The 22,057-nt window shown below is 43.9% G+C and overlaps 2 protein-coding genes across 7 annotated transcripts; one reads left to right on the top strand and one right to left on the bottom strand.

The window, feature by feature from the left end:
* The first annotated feature begins 123 nt into the window (after positions 1-123).
* Positions 124-1,697, top strand: BBIP1 (BBSome interacting protein 1). Its single transcript, XM_014275718.3, has 2 exons — positions 124-282; positions 358-1,697. Exons 1-2 carry the CDS (start codon positions 237-239, stop codon positions 522-524), a joined length of 213 nt encoding a protein of 70 aa, XP_014131193.1. The 5' UTR covers positions 124-236; the 3' UTR covers positions 525-1,697.
* Positions 1,180-19,283, bottom strand: PDCD4 (programmed cell death 4). Of its 6 annotated transcripts, none has more exons than XM_074545215.1 (13): positions 19,185-19,283; positions 15,443-15,589; positions 14,183-14,279; positions 10,579-10,875; positions 9,963-10,057; positions 8,275-8,388; positions 7,792-8,013; positions 7,435-7,532; positions 5,843-5,957; positions 4,951-5,058; positions 3,763-3,873; positions 3,055-3,194; positions 1,180-1,913 (listed from the first exon to the last, which is right to left on the bottom strand). In XM_074545215.1, exons 3-13 carry the CDS (start codon positions 14,220-14,222, stop codon positions 1,853-1,855), a joined length of 1,401 nt encoding a protein of 466 aa, XP_074401316.1. In that variant the 5' UTR covers positions 14,223-14,279; positions 15,443-15,589; positions 19,185-19,283; the 3' UTR covers positions 1,180-1,852. The 6 variants fall into 6 exon arrangements, with proteins under 6 accessions (XP_074401316.1, XP_074401315.1, XP_074401317.1 ...); XM_074545214.1 differs by having other exon boundaries at positions 19,139-19,196; XM_074545216.1 differs by lacking the exon at positions 19,185-19,283 and adding an exon at positions 16,888-16,906.
* Positions 19,284-22,057: the final 2,774 nt, after the last annotated feature.

The raw sequence follows: 22,057 nt of genomic DNA, 5'->3' as shown, positions 1-22,057 counted from the left end.
TCCCGGGACCGGGACAGCCCTGGGGGAGCCGCTCCCGCCGCGTCCGAGGCGGCCCAACCCCAGCGCCACGCCAAGGACTACAGTTCCCAGCGCGCATTGGGGCGGCCGGAGACCCGTCGGGCCTACCGCTCCCAGCACGCACCGGGGGGCACGAGTGGGGTGCGTGGGCGTGGCGCCGCGCAGTGTAAGCTGGGAGCTGTAGGTGCCCCCGGGGACGGTGCCGTGCCGGAGCCGCCATGCCGGAGGGGACCGGAGCGCTGCGGGAGGTGCTGCCCAAGCAAGGTACCGGCGGCGAGCGGCGCCTGGCCCTGCGCGCCCGGCCCGACACTCGCTCACGGCCCTTCTCTCCCTTTGCAGGGCAGCTCTCGGTGGAGGACATGCCCGCCCTGGTCCTGTGCAAGCCCAAGATCCTGCCCCTCAAGTCGGTGTCGCTGGAGAAGCTGGAGAAGCTGCAGAAGGCGGCGCTGGACGCGGCCCAGGCGGCCCCGCCGCCATCCGCGGGGCCCGCGCCGCCCCGGCAGTAGCGCGGGGAGGGTCGTGCCCGGCGGCAGCCGCGATCGGAGGTACCGCTGTGGAGCGGGGCTGCCGATGAGCGCGGCCTGAACGCGGGCGGTGGTGCCGGCTGGGCGGGGAGGCCGCGCGAAGGGCGCTGGCGGTGTAGGAGCTGCGCTGGTCGCTGCCCTGGCGCAGTGTTAAAAGAGTCTTTAGAGCTACCAGAAAAGACAAACGGGAGGAAGCGAGTTCCACATCCCCTGCTCCGAGCCGGGCTTGCCAGACCCGCCTGAGCACTGAAGCGCTTGGCTCCTCGAGCACAGCCTATTCCCGGCCTGGAATGGCTATTCCCAGCATTTCAGAACACCTGAAATATTGACGTGAAACTGAAAAACAAAGGAGAGGCTTTACCGAGTTCCTGGAAGCGAGTCATTCTTAGATCCATCTCGTTCTTGAGCAAGGGCTGCACGAAGCTCTGCTGCAAAGACAGGTTCACAGTATCTGTGCCAGCCTGGACGCTCCTACGCAAGTCAGTTGTGTTTTCCAAAACATTCTGGTAAATACTCATTTGCCATGAATTTAATTATTCTGTGCTCTCCTCCTGATTGCAATACCAAAGGGCAGCGTTAGATGTACTGCTTAATTTATTCTGTTTAAAATAAATAAAAAGGAGGCAGAAACAAGATCTTCACAAAAAATATTTTTAATATGTTTTACCAGAACTTTTCACTTTTCCAGTTACATAGAAAAAAAGACAAGTTTGGTACATGGGGGCTGAAACCAACCAGTGTTCTGCCCTGAAACAGATGAATTAGTCTTGTGCCCCAGCTGTATTTTCTTGGGCTCTTTAAAACAAAGAAACTGCTAATTTTTTTAACTTCCAAAGCACAGTATTTCTTTAGCAGCAATGGAAATGGGATCACAGCAGCTTAACTTGACCCTTCTATAATAAAGCTTTGTATAAACCAGTGATTTTATGATGACAGCACTGTCCTGGAAAGAGCGAGCGGCAGTCAGACATCGATGCACACGTGGAATGATTAGGTCATAAACATGGCACATACAGAGATAGCTTATTTCAAGGCACCACCACAGCAGAGTGGCTAGTTGTTCTACTATATGCCCAAAGAAAGAACACTTCTTCCTGAAATTTACAAAACTATTAAAAAAAAAAAAAAAAAAAAGAAAACAATTTGTACCCAAAACATGTGCTCTTAAAAAAATACGAACTGTGCTAAGCAACTGTTAAATTTGGTCAGTCCCAGAGGTGCATCCATACACACACCAGAGGAGCATGCGTGCTGTATACATGGACAGGAGCTGGGTTCCCTTGCAGGGCTGCAGGAGGCAGGTCTCACTTTCAGTAGCTTTCCAGCTTCAGGCGACCTCCATCTCCCTCACTCACAAAACGCTTCCTGCCCCTGTAAGAAAGTACAAAGTCTCTTTTTCAGTCATTTACAGTAGCATTGCTTGCTTTTTATCGCTGAGGACAATCTTCCCTTGGGTCTTGGAAGTCAAATATAAAGTGTGAGTTCAGCAGGGTTAGCAGTGATCACAATGTCAGCTCAGCTGCTTAAAAATGCTGGTTTGGAAACCTAGGAATGGTGGGTTTCTACTTAAAACTGAAGTACATAAATCAAAAATGCCTCTCAACATATAAATGGTAACCAAAGCATAATCAAGCTTTTTGATGCAGTGATGGCTCTCTGTCCTCCCACACACCCAAACCTGCAAAACATTCCATACCAACACACACACACAGAGTTTTAAGTGTGAAGTCCACAAATGGAGGCTGTTCTTGATAAAGATGCTAACATTCCAAGATCCAAATTTATCACATTTAAGAACTCTAACAAAACACCCAAAATAGAAAAGATCTGTCAGATAAATACTATTCCCAATGCATGAAACTGTGAATAATAGTATTTATATCCTATTAAAAAATTTACATATATTCCCCAGAGGAAATGAAACTTAACTGTTTTGTGACCAGTAAGGAGGTAAAGCATACTGATTAGGTACAGTTTACACAGCATTATTTATGCTACAAGTAACCAAGCCAAACAAAAAAAACAGAAACATTAAACAAATCACAGAACAGATATGAGGAATGGGATGTGCAGAGCTTTCCCATATTAGTGTCCTGTTCCTCTTTATGTGAATATTAGGACTGGTTGTCTCATCTCAGAACTCCACTCATGCTGTTTGATAAGTTTAAACCATTTCTAAAGGATTATTTTTTGTTTCCCCAGTATAACTGAGAGTTTTCCTCTGTCACCTACATGGACCATTGTGACACCTGGATCTTCCAGCTTGGGGCTGCACTGATTTCTACCAAGCAAATCAGGAAACCCAAGGAGAGGCAGCCTTTATCCTCTGAGGAGCACTGAGGGGTGCTACCTGGGATTCACATCAGTGCAGCTTCTTAATACATATTTTTCCAGTCCAACTGTTGGTCCATCCTCCAGTTCCCACTCAGCAACACTTTGGTCCCCAGATGCTGCTTTCTGTACCCTATGACAGGAATGAAAAGCCTTTGCCTATCTGCAATGAAAGAAGTACCTGGAGGGGCAGAGGTCTCTCAGTGGTTTGGAGATGATTCCAGCCTGGAAGCATTCCTCCACAAAGCGCTCCAGCACAGAATAGGAGTGTGGCACATCCAGGTTAATGTCTGGGATTTCACAGTAAACCCGTTCATAGCCCTGCAGTGTAAGGATTCACATAATCATTGGGTTATTCTATGATTTATTACAATGTTTTTAAATACCCTTCTGCATTCCAGAGGATTTATTTTTTTATATGGTTTCACAAGGGCAGTAACATGGGAAGAAAATGAGTCTTTCATGTAAGTGAACAAAATGCAGCCACAAATGACCAACACAAGTTTATGCAGCAGGGGAGACTGGGGACAACCAGAGATGACTTCATCACCTCCCACCAGCAACACAGCTGGGTCAATTATTATGTAAGTGTTGGTGTGGTCCCCAGTCTGCCCTGGGACAGAACTGCTGTCCTGTACTCACCTGAGAAGTCACAGATGGTTCCAACTGTTGAAAACACTGGTTTTTATACTGCTCTACTTGACATTTGTAATTAGTAGGCCTTTATTGTACTACTTCAGTTACAAAGAACTACCAGATAAAAAGACAAATTTAAAAGATGAAGCAATATTTCAGCATTTTAGATGATTAGTTTTAGCCATTTAACTGCATAAAGGCAGCTGGAAATTTTGGAAGACCTTATACAAAGTTCTCTAAATGCCATACTTACTCTTTTCATTTGGTCCACAGTAATGACAGAAGACTTCCACAGAGTTTTCAGCAAATCCAGTATCATTTTAAAGGTCTTTTCTCCAGTTGACTCCAAAACCAGTACAATGGCCTAAAACAAACAGTGCAAGTGTTTTGACTGAAATGAAAACACTGGCTCAGGTACAAGGTGTGTGAGCATATGAGGTACAGAAAGGACTGAATGTGTAATTATGAATTTTCTGGGTAAAAAAGCCCATTTGCTACATGCACTCACTACTTCAGTTTGATATTATTATTATTATTAGAAAAGGAAAATTAATGAAATCCTTTGGATAAGATAAAAGGTATGAAAAACCAGAAAGGACTAGACAGAGTGAAAAGCATTGCCTTTCTCTCTCTGGTTTCACCACTACATGACTATATCCATATGGCTGCTGCAGTACAGATGGCAATTAATTAATTTTGTGAAATTAATTTTGTATCCAAGGGATTTTAATTTTGTATCCATGGGGGTTTGTTATCTGTGATTTTAAGAGGACCCAGAAGCTTAAAATCTACAATACTGCACAACCCCCATCAACTGAAATGATTCTGTAGTTCTATTGTGAAGGAATTTTCTATAACAAGTCAATTCACTGAAAAGGAAATTTTGTAGATTGTGGGTGTTCAGCTTTATTGGTAAACAACCATTTCTCAATTTGGCAGAAAAAACAGTACAAATGGGAACAGTCTCCCATATGGGCTGGGTCTGAAATATGTAAGCTTTTACAAATGTGCTGGGTGAAACAATCCCACCCTGAAAAAGGAAGCTCTATAACTTAACAAAAACAGGTAACACCCATTAGAATACCCAGATATCTGAAACTAGAAGGAAATAAACACCAAAACAAAGCATGGGAGGATTTTCTTTGTTGCTATTCCTCAGCAGAAAATAAACTGAGATCTTATTTTCAGGAACTTATAATAATCTGAACTCAAATATTTAACCCCCAGAAATTACTTCTGGATCTTCCCAGAGTCAGCAGCAGCTTACTTGTTGCACAATGCACACACAAATGAGCACGCAAACCTTTACCTTTACATGAAACAATTTAGTTATTCAAATAACAGAGCAAGCAACCCAAGCTTCAGACGCCAGTTACATTATTTGCATGCCCACATCAAAACACCAACAATTTAATATTAAAGGGCCCTGATTTCTCCTTACTTCATATACAAGTTCATGGTGAAAATGGGGTACTTCCAGTTCCTGAAGGCAGCGTTCTGCTTCCAATACATCTCCAGAAAGCAAATACTCTTTCAGCAACATATCAATCTATTGAATTTGAAAACAAAAACCCAACACTAATTAGAGATAAAATGTAAAAGCTGTCAACCATTTTGATAATCCACTAGCAACCCAGCAGCCAGTTAGTTCCTCAAACTTGCTGCCAATGTTTTATAAAGGTAATTAAATTTAGGCATTAATTAAAGGGAGACATTATCAGTAACCTGAAACACAGTGTAAGCCAAATACCTATCCACAGTGTTGATAAAGAAATACCAAAATCATTGTTTTATAAGCTGTGTGTCACCATAAAAGGAGCATGTGGGTGGCATTAAGTTTATCCTCTCCCTTGAATGCCTCCTCCTATCATCTGTTAGGCTCCCAGCCTAGAAATTGTAACATGACCTTTTCCTTTAAACCTGCTTACTTTATAGCATGGATCTCTGAACATTCCTCTTTCTCCCTCTCTCTTTTTTCAGTTATTACTGTGCTTTTGATCAGCAATGCCAAAGTATAATAGTTTATCTAGGTTAGCCAGTTTCATCTTGGCTCTTTTAATTACTTCATCACTTTATACTGTGAGGTCTTAAAAATCTGAATGCTTACAAGTTTTGCTTGAAGCAAAAATAAACATATACTTGCAATACTGAATGTTGTACTAGCATGCTCCCGCCAGTGACAAATACTACAAAATCAACTAAATTATCTACAAAGCCAACACTCATGATGTAAGACATCATTTTAGTATGGGATACTCGTCCCTGTTCCCTGTACCCCAACCAGAGAAGCTCAGAGCAGCAGCCCACAGGAGAGTGGGGAGTTGTGGCCTTACCTCTTTGACCAGGTGTTTGACAGACTGCTGGCCCCCTCCAGCCCCCCAGACGCTGTCGATGCGTTTGCCTCCCTTGCTCATGCTCAGCAGCACCGTGGCGCGGTCCAGCGCAGCTCTAAAGGCAGAGGCAGAGCTTTAAACCTCATCCCACAACTCCATTAATGCACCTGCAACTGCCCCCATGGCCACAGATCCTCACACAAAGCTACCAGGTCTTTGGGAAGGGGTCAGGGTAAGCAGGTGACCATCCAGATCATAAAACCAGCAAAATATAAACTCCCCATATCATCCTTCTGTCACACTGCTGCTCATACCAAGGACAGGTAACAATGCTGTGATGGCAGTAGATTAAATCACCAATGCAGAACCTGAAACATCCTCACAAAAAATACCTAAGAATATTTTTCTTATGCAGAAATGGATTGTATCCAGACTCCTCCAAGAATGCAGCTTGGCAGGTAGATCTCAAACAAAAAAGGCCTGAGTCGCTGCCACGCTCAAGAACAGTTTTCTACTGAAATGCTATTTTCCATTTCGGTCTGAGGAATTATGAAACCTTTAGAATTTAAGCCAAAGAAAACACTTCAGAAGGTAAATATGTAGTTGGAAAAATAGCACAAGCTAGGGATGCCTGCCAGTTTATTGAAAAAAGTATAAAAAGGGAAGTGAGGTGACAAAAAAGAAGTCTGGGATACAGTATGTACTATCCATGTAAAGGAGGAACAGTTCTCCCGGCCCTCACGCTGGGGGCAAGCCAATAACAATAACTCTATTCACCAAGATTTAATGAGCAGGAAAGACTGGCCAAGAAATAACAAAGGCAGCAAAGCATCCCAGATGTGCAGAATGCAGGCTACAATCCCTCAAATCACAGGGCACATTTATATAAGTGACAGACAATTTTCTCAATTTGAGCCCCCAAGGTAGGCAGCTAAGAACTGCTCTTCCTTCTTAAAGTGCCAAACTGTAATCACTGCAGATGCAACTTCTGGAAGAAACCAGAGTTCAGCACCTCCATATCAAACCTGAAACACACACTTATGGGGGTAAGAAAAATAAAACATGACTCATTATTAAAACATCCCTCTTTGTCAGAGACTGCTCCTTCAAACTTCTCACACTGACATGGAAAACAATTGTACTTCTTGACAAACAGAGCGTTACAGAGAAAGTCTCGGAAATCACTGCACAGGCTTCAAACCTTTGCAAGGCAAAACAGTTAATCCCTTGTGTATTTCACAACATATTTACAGCAGCTGCCCTGGTGCTATATTTACCCATTAATCACATTAAAGCTTTTTCTAAGACAAAACCTTCCATAACCACTTCTTCTTACAGCTCCTTTTTCACTCTTGAACATAAGCTGGACAACAAACCTGCTAACTCAAATGTATTAATACATTTTTCAGAAGTCAGTGTTCCTCTTCTGACTTGAGTCATTCTGGATTTTGTTGGTTTTTTGGGCTTTTTTTTTCATTTCAAATTTAAAAAACAAAGTTCAAGAACTGCATGATTTATTTTGAAGCTGTAAATTCCTGATCATCATCTTTGACATTTGGAATAGAAAACTATAGAGAAAGCAAGGAAATTACCTTGCTTGGACACAATCCACAGTGCCTTTGTAGCCATCTATGTAGGTACTGCTTAGGATCCCATCTCCAACAGCTCTAGCAATGAACTGGCCCACCAACTGCAACACAACAGAAGCATTTTCAATTAAATGCTGAATTTCAAAGAAGTTTTAAGTAGATAATTATGTGTTTGGTTTTCAGGCTTTATTTAAATGAGCTGTTTCAAAGTGAAAACACAGCCTGGGTAATTGGGAGAGGATTACAGACAGTAAGAAAATCAATTGATATTTTTCAAAACACAGAGTCTATTTCATTTTATTTGATCTATTTCAGCCACAAAAAGCTTTTGACTACTGGCATAAAGATTTACAAATTTACCTGTGGTGCCCTGGGAGAATCCAACACCAATTCTGGTAGTTCTTTGAGCAGTCTATCAAAGGATTTTTCCACATCAGTTTTGCTTACTACTGTCCCACAAAGGTCAGAGATAAGCTTAGATGTCATTTCCCTGTGACTGGCCTTCCCCTCTAATGCCAAGGAAACAGCCAGCACTGGCACACTGTATTTCATTTCACCAAGGTTTAAGTTCTTCAGCATCTCCTAGGTAAGATTTGAAAAACAAAACAATGAGATTTCATAATTTTTATTATTTAAATATATAAATAGACCTCAAATAAATATTTATGTGCTTATACAATTACATATATGCTTCTGCTCACATAATTAGTATAACTGCTTGGCTATTCTTACAGTACATTTCTTGCAAACTTCTATAAATTCATTCATAGCTGACAATTGCACTACCCTGTGTGCTACAGCTTTGACCCCTAATACACAGAAATAAAAAGGCACATAACATACCGACACTTCGTTGGTATCTCCATGTTCAAAATACTCCTGGATGATTGGTGTTAAAGTTTTTTCAAATGCTCTTTCATCAAGAGGTAAAACGACTGTTTCATAGACACAGTTCTCCTGTTTTAAAAGACAACAGAAGCAGATACCCTTATTGTCTTTTCTTGCAACTTATGCAGCACCAATAGCATCAAAATAGTGGGGTTCTAATCCTTAATACTTCATTCTTGGTAGTCAATATTCTGCCAAAAAACATTAGACTCTGTCTCTACTACTGAAGTGCAGATAATGGTGGCTAACTGTCATACTTCTTTATATTTTGACTTTACTGTTAGCTCAATTTAACTGAAAGGCTGAATTTACTGTTAAACAATGGTAAACACACCAAACTGTGTTCCTGTGATTCAGCAGAGCTGGCTGTGCCACAGCACCTTCCCCTGCAAGTGGCACTCCTGTCCCTGGCAGGAGCCCTGCCTTGTTCCCTCCTCCTTGGTGACTCTGTGACCAGACAGGTGGTGCCACACACAAATCACAGAAAAGGCATTTTCACAACATCAGTGAGCAAAGGCACCCCTGAAGGGGAAAAAAGAGGCAACAGCAACTGCCTCATGTATCACCTGTCCTGCAGAGCTCCAGCAGCACCACATCTCCCCACTCTAATTTAGTTCCCTACTCTGCACCTACAGAAGCAGCAATCAGAGCAATACTACAGAGCTGAACAAAGACATCTGATCAAAGATGTTTTTCAACCAATGTGTAAGGGAAAGAAACTTTTCATGATCAAGAAGTATAGAAGAAATAAAAAAACCTATCCGTCCATCATATCAAAGTTACACAGAATGCTCATTCTTCATTAAACTTTGTTCTATGCACTTGTTAGCTCCATTTTAATGGCTATTTCTGTTAATGAAATGTAAAGCGTCAAATTTTAGTGAAAATTGATCCTGGAAGAACATTTTGATATTCTCACATACCATACATTCAGCAGCTATGGCTACAGCAAACAGCCTCTACTCAAAGGACACCACCATTGCTCTGCTTATGTCACACAGAGTGTACTGATGGTCTGTCTTGCACTTAATCTGATCTCAGAGGCTTCAGCAAGCTGTGCTCTAATCACCATTTCCCTTTCAATGATGGAAAGCCCTCTGCTCAATAAGCTTTGCTTTCTCTCCCCTTCTCTCAGTAATATGGCTGTAAGATACAATCTTCCATAACATATTCTAAACATATGTCAACAAACTGTCCAAGCTATCAGCTTCATTAAGTGTTTACACCAAGCAGACAAGACATTGGGCAGGCTGGAAATACAGGGATTATTATATTATTATAAAGGATACTGTCCCCACTAACCTCCCCACTTGAGCAAGTCTGTGTTACAATTTTAACACAGTGTTTGTGTGCAATATGGAGCAGCACTACAACATCCACCTCTGTGGGAAACAGCAGTGGAGAACACACCTGGGAAAGGGATGCTGCTTACTCAGGCACAGAAAGAGAGCTTGGGAATAAGATTTGTGAGTATTACACTGGGACTTCTACACCAGCTGACTTTTTACTGGCCAATAATCTGTTCTTGAGCATAAAAATGAGCATTTCAGTGTAGCCAGGCTGACATTCATGTTAACTCACAAGGCCATTGAAATTGATAAAAGGAAATATAAACCAACACTGCAAAGCAACTGTTTGCATACCTGGTCATCATCATAATTAGGATCCTTAATATCCACTTCTTCCACATCATACACTTGACCTGGTGTTCCCCAAACTCCTTTACCACCTGCTCCACCTGGCAAAAATATGGGAGAGTAAGTAAGGACCACCAGCTTACAAACAACACTTGTGACTTCAACACAGCATTCTTTCACTGCTTGTGCCCATCTCCTGACTAACAATACATGCTGAAGAGTGTGTGTTTGTCTGACAAGTTCCCACTTCCTCAGCCACTTTTCATCACTTTCCAGAAAGACATTAGAAGCAGTATGGACTGCACAGGAATTCCTGAAGGTTGAAACTGTATTTTCAAATACAATCATGATTTCAATTTGCATTAGTAACAGTCCCATGAACCATCAACAGTTCAGATTTGTGTATTAAGCCTGCTAAGGAAATGTACTTCCCTCAAAGACAGATGTTGACATATTAGATTTGCTGCCACCTGCTATTGCCACCCACTAAATAGCATAAAGGGCCAAAAGCCTGCACAGAGACTGTGATTTGTGAAAATGATTCCCAGCAGAAAAAAATGCACTGTGCTTTGAACAAACCTTTATCTTTCTCATTGTGCTCTCTCCACTAAGCCACACCCACCTTTCTTTGGGAGACCTCTCCCCTTTCCAGAGCGGGATCGCCTGTCCAGGAGCTTCCCCTTTGGGCTCGTTGGTACAACTCCAACCTTCAGTGTCTCTCCATTCTCACTCACAGAGTCTCCTCTCCCAGAATCTCTAGAGGAGTTTTTCCTCAACCTTCTCTTTGCTTTAGCGTTTATTTTGGCTTCAGTAATCGAAGTTGCGGGAATCCAATTGCCATTGATTTCAGTTTTTCGTTCCTCAGACCCACCATTTTCTTCATCACCAGAAAATGGAGCATCATTTAGATTCTCAAGTTCTTAAAAAGAAGACAGAAAAACATCTTATAGTTTTAAACAGTTTTATGTTAGAATACCAAACCACATTGCATTTAGAAAGGATTGTAAGATCATATAGAACTCTTGTTTTCAACAGGGTAAAGGCAAAGGTTGTTTTTAAGGTATGTCTGCATACTGCAGTAATAAGGACTTCCTTATTCCCCTGCACAAAATATCCACAATCTAAACAGAGCAGAAGTCAAGAGCTGGAGAGCAAATTAATAAAACCATACACAAATACATAAACCACAGAAAACCCCACCCTTGTTAAACAAAAACTATCCCAACTCCTAGGTGCATAGATCTAAGTGCCTCGTTCTCACTCCTCCCACTCTTCCCTTGATTTAGAAACAAATGAAACTGCCAATACAGTAAATTCTGTAGGAACTCACCAATGTTACAAGACTCATCACCAAAGTGAAATTAACTCCCTAAGTCATCAACCAACATTCCCCTTATTCAATTAAAGGAATTTCAAACACAGCTCACTAGCAAGAAAAGCAACAATTTAGACATAGAAGAAAATTAAAACAGTACTCATTTTATTTTTTGGTTTTGAAGTTATGGGGGAAAAATGCTGTTCACTACAAAGCTTAGAGAGCTTGGTAATGAAGACTCCTAGAATATACAGTCCTGTGAATCAGTGGGATCTCTCTTCTCTATGGACTGTCCCTCACTGTAGCTTCTGTCAAGACTGCTTCTACACACAACACAATCACATAATAGATTTGTTTTGTACCCAACAAAAAACTCTCTCACTACTTGAGGATCCATAAATATCTCAGAGCAGTGAGAAGTGCAAGAACTTCACTCTCTGAGGAAGCACATTTAACGTTTAGGTCTAAAGTCTTATTTCATAAAGTTAAGTTGTCCCCGACTACTGCTGTCTGGTGCAGCAGAATGTCTTATTTAGAGCATTATAAACAAAAGCTTTCACTAGCTATTCTTCCCCTTCTTAACTAATCAAGATTGAAAAAAAAAAAAAAAAAGAAGAAAAGAAAAAGCACCTGAGAATCAATTTACATTCCAGTGAGTACCCTGGGAGTCCTTGCAAATTAGAAGACACAGACAGAGAACAGCCTCAGCTCTCTGTTACACAGTTCTCCATTTCTTCAGAACTGAGCAGAGCACTAAAGACACAACCCACAGCCCCAACACTAGCAGGGCAAGACGAGGGCACTCAGAAGAAGCTGCTTTTCCAAAACTGCTTTACAGAAGAGTTCATTGCCATAAACCCAGTTCATTGCCATAAACCCAGAATATGAAGAGTATTCAAAATTTACATCTGAACTTAGCTAACATATTAATTCACCCTTCCAATATCTGCTCATCAGCAACCAGCATTTGGCAACATTTCTCAGGATTGTTTTCTCACTTTGAAACAAGTTCACAAACATTTGTTTTTAAAGCCAAGTGAACTAATAAAATATTGCCAATCTCCAAGTATTTACCCATATCAAAGATTATATTAAGCAGAGCAAAAGTTGATGGAACTGCCTCCTTTGTGATCAAAGAAAAAACATTCAGATACTGGTGTTCAGAGATGTGAATGCTACAGCTAAGCAACAGTGCAGCCATTCCAGGCTAAGCTTCATCTTTCCACTCATTACTCCCACAAAAGCATTCCTTTTATGCTTGCAGCAAGCTAAAAAAGAAAAGCATGCATCACATCCAGGAAAAGATTTCTCACAAGCGGCTTTCTCTGTTTGTCTAACATTTTAATAAAACAATGAAGGATTTGCATAAAGCTAACAGAGGGGAAAAAAAGAGCAAACCCAAACAGGTTTCCTTCCTCTCATTCCCCAGGAGGCCCCATCAGCAATAACCAGCTCCTCTCAGTCAAATCCACTCGAATTCTTCTTCATGCTCAGTCTCCCATGAATCTCTCCAGTTTAGACCTGAGTTCTGGCTGTCCAGAAACTCCACTCTTCAAAGACCACTTACTCCTTTCTCAGTTTCCAAAGGAAACTGCCAACAATTAACACAAGTCAGCCCTGACTCCAACAGCTAAGGATTAAAGGGAGGCTACAGTCCAACCTCCTTACACAGTCCTGATCTCAGGTTCAAGACTAAAGGAAATCCTCCACAGGAAACCCAGAAGAATTAATATTTCTTACTACACTGGGTTTTATGTAACACTGTAACTTCCAGCTGCAGCCTCTTTCTCCATAACATGGTAACCAACTGGTCCTCCACTATTAGTTACCTAGTTAGGCTTCAAAGCACAGACTAAACACATACTATTTTCCAAAAACTTAGATAATAAAGTAAAATAATAAGAACCTATAAAATGGTGCAGATCTTCCTTCTAGCTTCTTATTTTCACCTCATATAACATATACATATATAGGCAGCAACAGTCTTCAATCAAATTTAATACTTTGCTTACTATACATTAAGAAGTTACCCAAATTTATCTCATTACCCTGCCATTCAGCCTAGCAGGCTCACTTAAAATCTGTGCTTTTGTGGGCTACCTTTGTTAACAAAGCCTTCTACCAATTTGAACTGTCCAAACTTTGCCAACTCAGCTCTCCTGCAGCTTTCCACCCATTAGCCAAATATAATTCTAAAATGGTGACAACCAAGGTGTCTTCTGCACTAACCTAATTCTGCTTAAATATCAGAAATCATATGGAGTTTATTGCCACCTCAACTGCATTACCCACCATCTTAAAGTAGATACATGTTATTCTAAAAAACATTTAAAAGCTATTTGACATGAAAGAGTCAGTGCAGACCATCACAACCTTTGGAAGATACAGAAAACAACATGAATCTGTGTAACCTTGACTAAGCATCATAAAATAAATGTGTGATATGGACAAAAGACTCCATTTCATGGCAGTCTCTAAATGTACTTCCTAAATTTTTCCCATGCCAGCCCACTTCCAGCCAAGCCCTTCAACATTTGTTTCCCCTAATTCTACGGTAAATTGTTGCATAAAAGCAGAATTTAAACACACCTACACATTTTAGTTTATCCTTTTCTTCACACCAGCACTACTTGAACTCGGATGATAAGGAGAAAAGTCAAACTACTACCCAGTAACTTACAGAAATGCTAACTTTTTTATTTTAATAAATTTTAAATAAAGATAATAGAGCAGGATTCTTTGCTATACAATTAAAGGAATTATTCTGTAAGGTTTTGATTTTTTTTTTTTTTTCTAAATCAGTATTGTTAAAAAAATTCTCAGGTGATGCATTTTTTCTACAGAGAACCCTTCTGGTCAGCTAAGCAACTTTAAGTTTAAAAAACTCAAACCAACTGAATATATTACTTACCTGTTGGGGTAATATAAATGTGTTCCTTTTCTATTTCCATAGCTGCTTAAGAGAGCTGACTGTGAAATGTAAAGTCTTAATGTTTTCCCTCCAAGGCCTAAACAGAAACAGAGAAGCTTAAAGAACAAAAACCACTAGATCAAAGTAAAATGCAAAGGCTTCACTCACAAAATATAAAAATGGGGGGGCTTCAGTTATAATTAACTATTAGTAGCAGCTGTAAAGTTGCTGGGAAGGTAAATGGTGCAGCAAGAGAGAGGCACCACCCTCCAGCACACCTAAGGCTGGATGCCTTAGCAGCTCTCAGTTCTGCTGCTTATAAATGGGACAAGAGCCGTTATTTTAAGGCTAACAGCCCCATGTACACAGCTTTTCTAGCTGATAAAAGCCACCTCTATCAATTCAGACTGTCCTGTTCTGCCAAGTGGTTATCTGTATGAATGTACAATAACAGTGTTATAATTGCACCCACGAGAGAAACGTTCTTCATGTGAATGATGCTGATAAAATGGCACCAACATATCGAGTTCAGCCCAGCCCTAAGACAACAAGCTAATTTTTGATCCTCCCCTCAAGGACACAGTGTTTGTTTTGCTGTATGTGTACATACAGCTATCAAGTTTTCACATCTGTGCTTCTGCACCCTTCAAACACTCCTTGCAACCACCATTCAATCTGCAAGGGATAAAGTTCTCATTTAAACACTTCTCTTTTTGGCTCCTCTTTCTCTCCCTTCCCAGTTGCTGCTATTCTCCAAACCATCCCATGGCACTGTGAAGAGGATGGCATCATCCATCTTTACTTTATGTACACAAAATATTAAGCAGTGCCAGAATTCCCTCACACACTTCTTCACCTGCAAGATTTTCACAAATCCCTTCACAGGCCTTGGAGAATTACTGGTATTTGTGTCTGCCCCATAAGAATTCAGGAGCCCTTTTTTCCCCATCTCATTCTTTGCTGCCCTGAAAACTGTTCACTGTTGAGTGGCAAGATTGGGACACCAAACAACTTTTTGCATTCCCTTCCCCTTTTCTCTTCCCTGGTTTTCCCCTTTCATGCTCACTTGCCTGCCACAGACCCATTAATGGCAAATGATTCATCACAGACCGTTGGCAATAAAGAAACTCTGGTTTGGGGCACAGCATTCAGCTGTCATGGTCCTGTATTTCCTAATGCCAACCAAACAGTTCCCAGCCTTGTGCAATAAGTCTTCCCTGCCCCACACATTTTTTTAAATCAACATTTTTCATGAGTTACCTCAAGCAATCATTCAGGAGTTCTCAAGTGTTCCAGTCACTGTTGGTTGAGATATTTTTCTGTGCAGGTCTCAGTCTAGTCCACACAAACTACCTTGAAAGAACAGTTTTGTCCTTCCTAGTGGCACGTTCCATCAGTTGTCCACCTCTTGGGAAAAAAAAAAAAAACAAAAAAAGGACAAAACTTGTGTTAAATAATAATCACAGCTTTCATCATTCGTAACCAAGTTCTAAATTTCAAGGGGAGAAACCCTAGTTGAAATCCTCCACCTATGCAACATAATAAATAACAACCCAACTTCCATGTGGTACCACTCTGAGATTCAGCACCCTGCTTTGATTATAACAAGTGTGATGGAATATCCAAGCCTTACAGGCCTGCTGTCACACTGATCAAGAGATAGGAGATACGCTCTCAGTTTAGCAATGCACCTTCTCACTAACTCAAACCAGAAGATTCTGGAGCTTCAGGATGCTGGGATTTATCACTGTCTCCAAACCACATCATGTTCTCATTTGCAGACTTACATCATACAGCACTACTGATACTGGAACACAATTTGCAAAAGTGCCTTTAAAACATCAGAATCCATCTTGGAAGAGATAATACAGGAACAAAATGGACAGAAGCCACTTTAGGCAGAACATAAACACCATGGCAATTTTTAAGATGAATCAGTGACATGAACAGTACTTTTAAAGTAGTTCATAAGACAAGAGTATTTTCCTAAGTCACTGAAATCCACCGATGAAAAATGTTCGGTGCTCTGTACCCACTACCATTTCTTGCACTTCATCTAAACAGGCAAATCTACCTCAGCAGGCACAATAACCTTTAGAACAACACACGCAGCAGGACAAAGCTTCCAAAAGTTATCCCGAGGTGCAAAGCATCCCCGAGTAACTTTAACAGAGCATGCACTTTTCCCTTCTCGCTAACTTTAGGCAAACACCCCCCCGTTACCGAAGCTTGGAGACCTGCCAACAGCAGCTGCTGTTCCGCAGCCGCACACACAAAAGCCACGGGAAGATTCGGTACTCCTACCAAACCCGTGCCGCCGGCCGGGACCAACGGCGGCGCAGCGCCGGCGCTGAGGAGCGGGCGGGACCGACGGCTCAGGCCGCCGGACCGAGGGCTGCAGGCCGCCGGGAGCGGGGCCGAGGGCTCAGGCCGCCGGGGCCGGACCGGCGCACAGGCAGGGGCCTGGCAGTGGCTGCCCCGGCCCGGGAGCGCCCGCCGCTCCCGGGATGCGCCCGCAGCTCCGCCGCTCCCTCAGGGCCGCGGGCCGGGCCGAGTCCCCTCAGCCGCCGCCGCGCGCGCTCCCGCTGCCGGCCGTGCGCGTGCGCGCGCCCGCCACCCGGCCCCGCCCCCGCGCGCGCGCCCGCCACCCAGTCCCGCCCCTGCCACCCAGTCCCGCCCCTGCGCGCGCGCCCGCCCCTGCCTGCCTGCGTTTTCTGCCCCAGCGACACGGCCACCCGCGGCGCCGCCATTGGTTGGCTGCCGTCCGCCCCGCAGCCAATCGGCGGGCAGGGCTCGGCGCGCGTTCGGCCGGGGGAGAGCGGGGAGGGCGAGACCATCGCGGGTGGGTGCGGGGAGCTGAGGCGCCCCTGGGCCGGCTCCTCCATTGCCCTGCGGGACGCGGCCCGGAGCACCCGCCCCGGGAGAGCATCGCCTGAGCCCGCCCGCCGAGGGGGCAGGTGTGGAGCGGCAGCCCCCGGGATGTGCGAGAGCGGCTCCTCACATCGCGCCTGGGGGTGCTGGGTGCTAGCCCTGGGGGGGCCGCGGAAACGCGGCAGCTGTGCCTGGTTCCTCCTCCACGTGCTGTAGACATCTCTAATTAAAAGTCAATTTTTCTGCCTTTTCTGAAGAAAACCATCAGAAAAAATAACCTATGACCTGTTATCTGTGTGTGTCTCTCTGCCAAGAAGGGGAGCTGAGCCCTTTGGCCGCCTCCCTCACAAGCCCTTCCCTCAGCGTGGGGACGGGGCTGGGGCAGGGCGGCCGCTGTCCGGCGGGATCGCTGCTGCTCACGGCCACCTTCGGCCCTGCTGAATCCCTCAACACAGGTTTAAGGAATAGCTTTGGGATTGACAGCCAAACCGTGCATGTCCGTCTACAGCCTTCCAAACTTCCCACCTTGTTTCAGTTTACATTTACCCTCCTGTTTACTCTGTACGAAGTGCCTGAGGGCACACACCTAATTAGAGATGACAGTCTCCTCTAATTGTCATGTGCTTTGCCTCCATTCAGGCCTCTCCTCAAAACTCAGCTCACCCTTTGTCTTCTCTCCCTAATTTGTCACTCCAGAGAGCCCAAGGAATGAGGGAAGTAAATACAGATCCCTTCTGCTTTGGTACTTGTGCATTGCAGGATTTTCCAGCTGCCAGCGAGAGAAACCTCCTCAGTTAACCAGACTATGACTTGACTTTTGTAGTATTATTAAATATTTTTCCTATCTAATTCCACTCCCCATTGGTACACTTCTGCCTGAAATAAGAGCCAAAGTTCCCTGGTGTTAGAGCCTCTGAATTAATTTACTGGCCTGGCTCTGCATGAATCATCCAAAATAGGTTTAAGATCTAAAACAACAATCAGTTACAAGAACGTGCAACACGACTCCCATATTTTCATGATATTTCCCCCATCAGCTAAATGACAAAAAGAAAACCTTTCTTGCTCATGAAGACACTAAATTGCAGACTTTTTCAAGTCAGAACAGTCCAACGTGCTCACACAAGATTTTTTTCACACGCGACCTAGAGGCAGCTTTAAAAGATGTTATTTCTCCATCAATCAAAAAATAGTTCCTGGTTTGTTCTCTGCACCTTTGCTGACTCGTGCATACCAAGCAAACCACCACAGTGTCATCACCGAGATTTGGAAACTAAATCTACCTATTAACACTGATGGTGGGATTCAGCTTTCCCTGCAAGGCAGAGTGGGGCTTTAAAGAGATTTTTCTGTAAAGAAGAGGTGACAGAGAGGCTGAAACAGTAACCAGAATCTGCACAAGAGAAGATGGCACAAAATATGGCATCATGCCAATTACACCTTTTAAAGCACCATGGAAAACTGCTAAAGGATTTTCTGCTAAAGTTTAGGTCTGGATCACTTCCAAGAGGCCTAAAGCTGGGTCAGTAATCAAAAGAAGATGAAAACCACCAAACCATCCAGCACACCTCCAGACAAGAAAATTGTGTAGTTTTTCTTTCTTCTGCTGAGTATCTCTATTAGCAGCTGGGCCATCAATCACTGAAAATCTCATCTGCACATATTTTCTGATTTCTAAAGCACTGTGACTTGAAAAAGAGCTGATGTGCATGAAATACATTTTGTATTTTTCCACTGTATCAACCAGCCTACTAATAGACATCACCTCTTTTTCCCTTTCTAACCTCAAAGCTGCCTGCAATAAGTAGAAAACAGCTGATCACATGCTAACCTCTGAGCTGTAGAGACCTGCTCGCTCCCTCCCTCCCTCCCTACCCCAGACATATTAATAGCAAACACACCACCAAAATCCCTATGAAAACAAAACAGCAAAATTCCTCCTCACATAGAAAAAAAAAAAAAAAACCTAAAAAAAAACCAAAACAAAAAACTCTCCCAGATTCTTTGGAGCGTTTCGGGAGTGTTTGCAGCTGGAGGCAGCGGTGAGGGGGGTCCGGCCGGCCCCCGCTCCGCATCCCGGGTTACCTGCGCCGCACCTCGGCCGCGCTTCCACCCCACAGCCGCCGATCACCTGGAGCAAAACGCTCGCACGGAGGCGAGCAGGCCACTCTCCAGCAGTCTTCCTTCCTTCAGAGCCTGCTGGGTTGTTTTCAAACTCTCCCCCCTCCCTTTCTCACATGCAGGCCAAGCCCTCCCGCAGCAGCCAGGGGAGGAATCCATTGGCTGGAGCTGCCCCAAAGGCGTGGAGCGGCCCTTCCCCCGTGCCGTGCCCGGCGCACAATAGACACCGCGTGTCCGGCTGCCCTGCCCGGCTGCCCTGCCCGTGCTGCTCACCGAGCTCTGCCCGAGCTGCCGCTGGGCTGCCTCACGCACGGCTCCCGACCTCCCGCACCAGAGAGAGCAGTGAAAAGCAGAGAGAAGTTGCCTGGGGTTAGAAACGCCACCGAGCATTTCCCTTGCGCTCCCCACTGCGGATTTTTCAAAGTTTTACTTTCTATTTTAAATATTTTCGATAGGCAGCATCTGTGCTCCTGACACCTCAGCAGTGCTGTTTGATTACAGTCGAGTCTGTTACTGTGTCACTTGGAATAAGAATTTCCACACATAATGCAGACAGCAAAAATGTATCATATCTGTTAAATCAATCTGCTCTGTTCAGTTGCCTGTCTCTTGGCCTTCTGCTTTCCTTCCCTTCAGATTACTTTTAATTTTGCATCTTCTGCTAAGGTGTCTTCATGGAATGAGCTGCAAACACAGCACACCCATTCTTCATCAGGCAGCGTCAGCTCCAGGTTGAAAGGGTACTGAAACACGCCTTCACTTTTTTTAATGCTCAGTAATTAGAGCTCATTTGAACACCCTGGTGCAGCTCCATGCGGGAGCCGGGAGCGGGGCAGTGCTGCAGCCCTGGGTGCGCAGCGCCTGTTGGGGCTGGGCGCCCTCGGAGAAGGGATCGCGTTGCGTTTGCCCGAGCACGGACACCGAGGGGTCACCCACTGCCATGGCTTTGCATAAACCCTTTCTCCAACCACTGCCTTCCCGTCTCTCTCGTGGCTTCCCAGGACTTGCCCCTCGCATTGCACAAGAAGCCTGCCCTGCTCAGGGCTCCGAGTGCGCCCTCCTGGCAGCGGCGGCAGCGGCTTCGCTCCGTCCGACTGTTCCAGGCACGTCTCCTCCGCGCTGCCTCTGTCATCTGTTCATTCTTGCCTTAACAAAGGGCAACCACGCATCTGAAAAGACGCTTTACTGGAAAGGGCTGAACTTGTGAAATGTGCAGAAAAATGGGAGTACTTGATTTAAGAGTTCCAGACGGTGAGTTCATTTAAAAGCTAACAACCAGAAACACAAAATGCCACCTCCACCTCAGAATAATTGACCCTTTTTACTGGTTTACTGTGGGAGAAAATCTTAGGGAGCCATTTATTAAAACAAGGTGTGTTATTGCCTTGTAATTATTATTTGACAAGCTGAGGTCCTGTGATTAATAAATCATGTGCCTGCTTTTTGTGTGTATATACTCACATGCTCTATATTTATATAGACAGAGGCTTACAGAACATTTACCTTTGTGCTTAGAACTGGCAGGAACTTCTGTGCTATCAGGTCTCCTATCAAAGGCACTCTGTGATATAATCCTTATCATGACCTTGCCAAGTTCCATCCTCAAAGCAATTCAATATTTTGCATGCATGACTGCAGTGGGAAGGCCACTCCAGAACCACACATTGTCAAATGGTTGGTAATGATCTTCTGATCAAAATGTCTGATGCCTCCTTTTGATCATTTATTCTGTAGCAGCACTGGCCCTTAGCACCTCAGCTCTTCTCTCTTCCCTTCCTGGGAGTGTTTATGTGGAGAAAGCCTCATGCTCACAGTATTTGGTTTGCAAAATGGAGTGAGATAGCCTCTCCTCAAGCTCATCCCAGCCTTCAGTGCAGCCTGGGTTGCACTTCTCCTGCTGCCTTCCAGTATTGCATTTCTCACTTCCTATTTCCACTGTTGACAAGTCAGTCACTTGGTGATCAAAGCGTGAGCTGCCAGGGAGCTTGTAGGAAAGGCTTTGGTCATTTGTGCCTCTGATCACCACTTTCTGCAATCTACCTTTCTCTATGTAATATTTCAAGCCTCCTTTCTCCTGAGGTTGCTTCATATTTTCTGTCATCAGCAAATTCACCAGTTCTCAAGTAACATTAGTGCCAAGCTCATTTACAAAAGCACTTTTCCAGATCTGCAGAGTGATGCTCAACACTCCCCTGGTAAGTGGCCTCCAGCCTGACAGCTCTGCTTCTCTCACAACAGGTCTTTAAGGGGGTTATACTTTGTGCAAAATCACCTCTCCCTTTTCTTAAGAACTTCCCACGTGTCACCATATGAAATGTGCAATGTAATCCAGAGAGGTGAGATTCACCCCATTTCCTTCACTAAGCAAATGGCTTGCAGCTTGCCTTACCCAAGAAAGATAAATGGGTGTGATAAACCCATTTCATCTCATGCCATTTACCTCCCTCTCTTTCACTAGCCTTTCCTTCACCATTTTTTCTGAATCTGTCTTTATGCTATTAAGCTGAAACCTTCATGCCTCTTCTTGCCCAAATCAGTTCACTTGTGTACAGTTTGCTGTGCTCCTGTCCCTGGCTGAGGGACCTGTTAAAGACATCGGGCCAGTTCTTCCAGGGCTCTGGCATGTGGATTGGCCCGTTCCTCTGCCTTCAGCGCAGGAAGCAGCCCTGAGATTTGCTTCTATCCTGGCCCCAAACATTTCCATACTCCCATCCTATTATCCCTCACATCTGCAGCCACATGATTAACATCCTCAGCAAAAGTTAAAGCAAAGTGTGAGTTCAGGTTTTGCACATACCCAATGCATATTAACCTCTATCCCCTATAATTTCTTCTTCCTCCTGTTTTTTCAGGCCTATGCAAGCAGGAAAAACTTTTCCCTGT

This window comes from Zonotrichia albicollis, chromosome 7 (genome assembly GCF_047830755.1).
Source record: "Zonotrichia albicollis isolate bZonAlb1 chromosome 7, bZonAlb1.hap1, whole genome shotgun sequence".
NCBI classification, from domain to species: Eukaryota; Metazoa; Chordata; class Aves; order Passeriformes; family Passerellidae; genus Zonotrichia; species Zonotrichia albicollis.
The sequence above is the reverse complement of the archived record's forward strand: the minus strand, read 5'-3'. Positions and strand labels throughout refer to the sequence as shown.

Bases quoted from the DNA above. Each gene is read 5' to 3' on its own strand.
- BBIP1 (XM_014275718.3), top strand. From the start codon at position 237: ATGCCGGAGGGGACCGGAGCGCTGCGGGAGGTGCTGCCCAAGCAAG. The intron at 283-357 runs GTACCGGCGGCG...CTCCCTTTGCAG, and splicing joins GGAGGTGCTGCCCAAGCAAG to GGCAGCTCTCGGTGGAGGAC.
- PDCD4 (XM_074545215.1), bottom strand. From the start codon at position 14,222: ATGGAAATAGAAAAGGAACACATTTATATTACCCCAACAG. The intron at 8,014-8,274 runs GTATGTTATGTG...AATCTTACCTAG, and splicing joins GAGATACCAACGAAGTGTCG to GAGATGCTGAAGAACTTAAA. The intron at 3,195-3,762 runs GTAAGTATGGCA...CTTACACTGCAG, and splicing joins CTGTGGACCAAATGAAAAGA to GGCTATGAACGGGTTTACTG.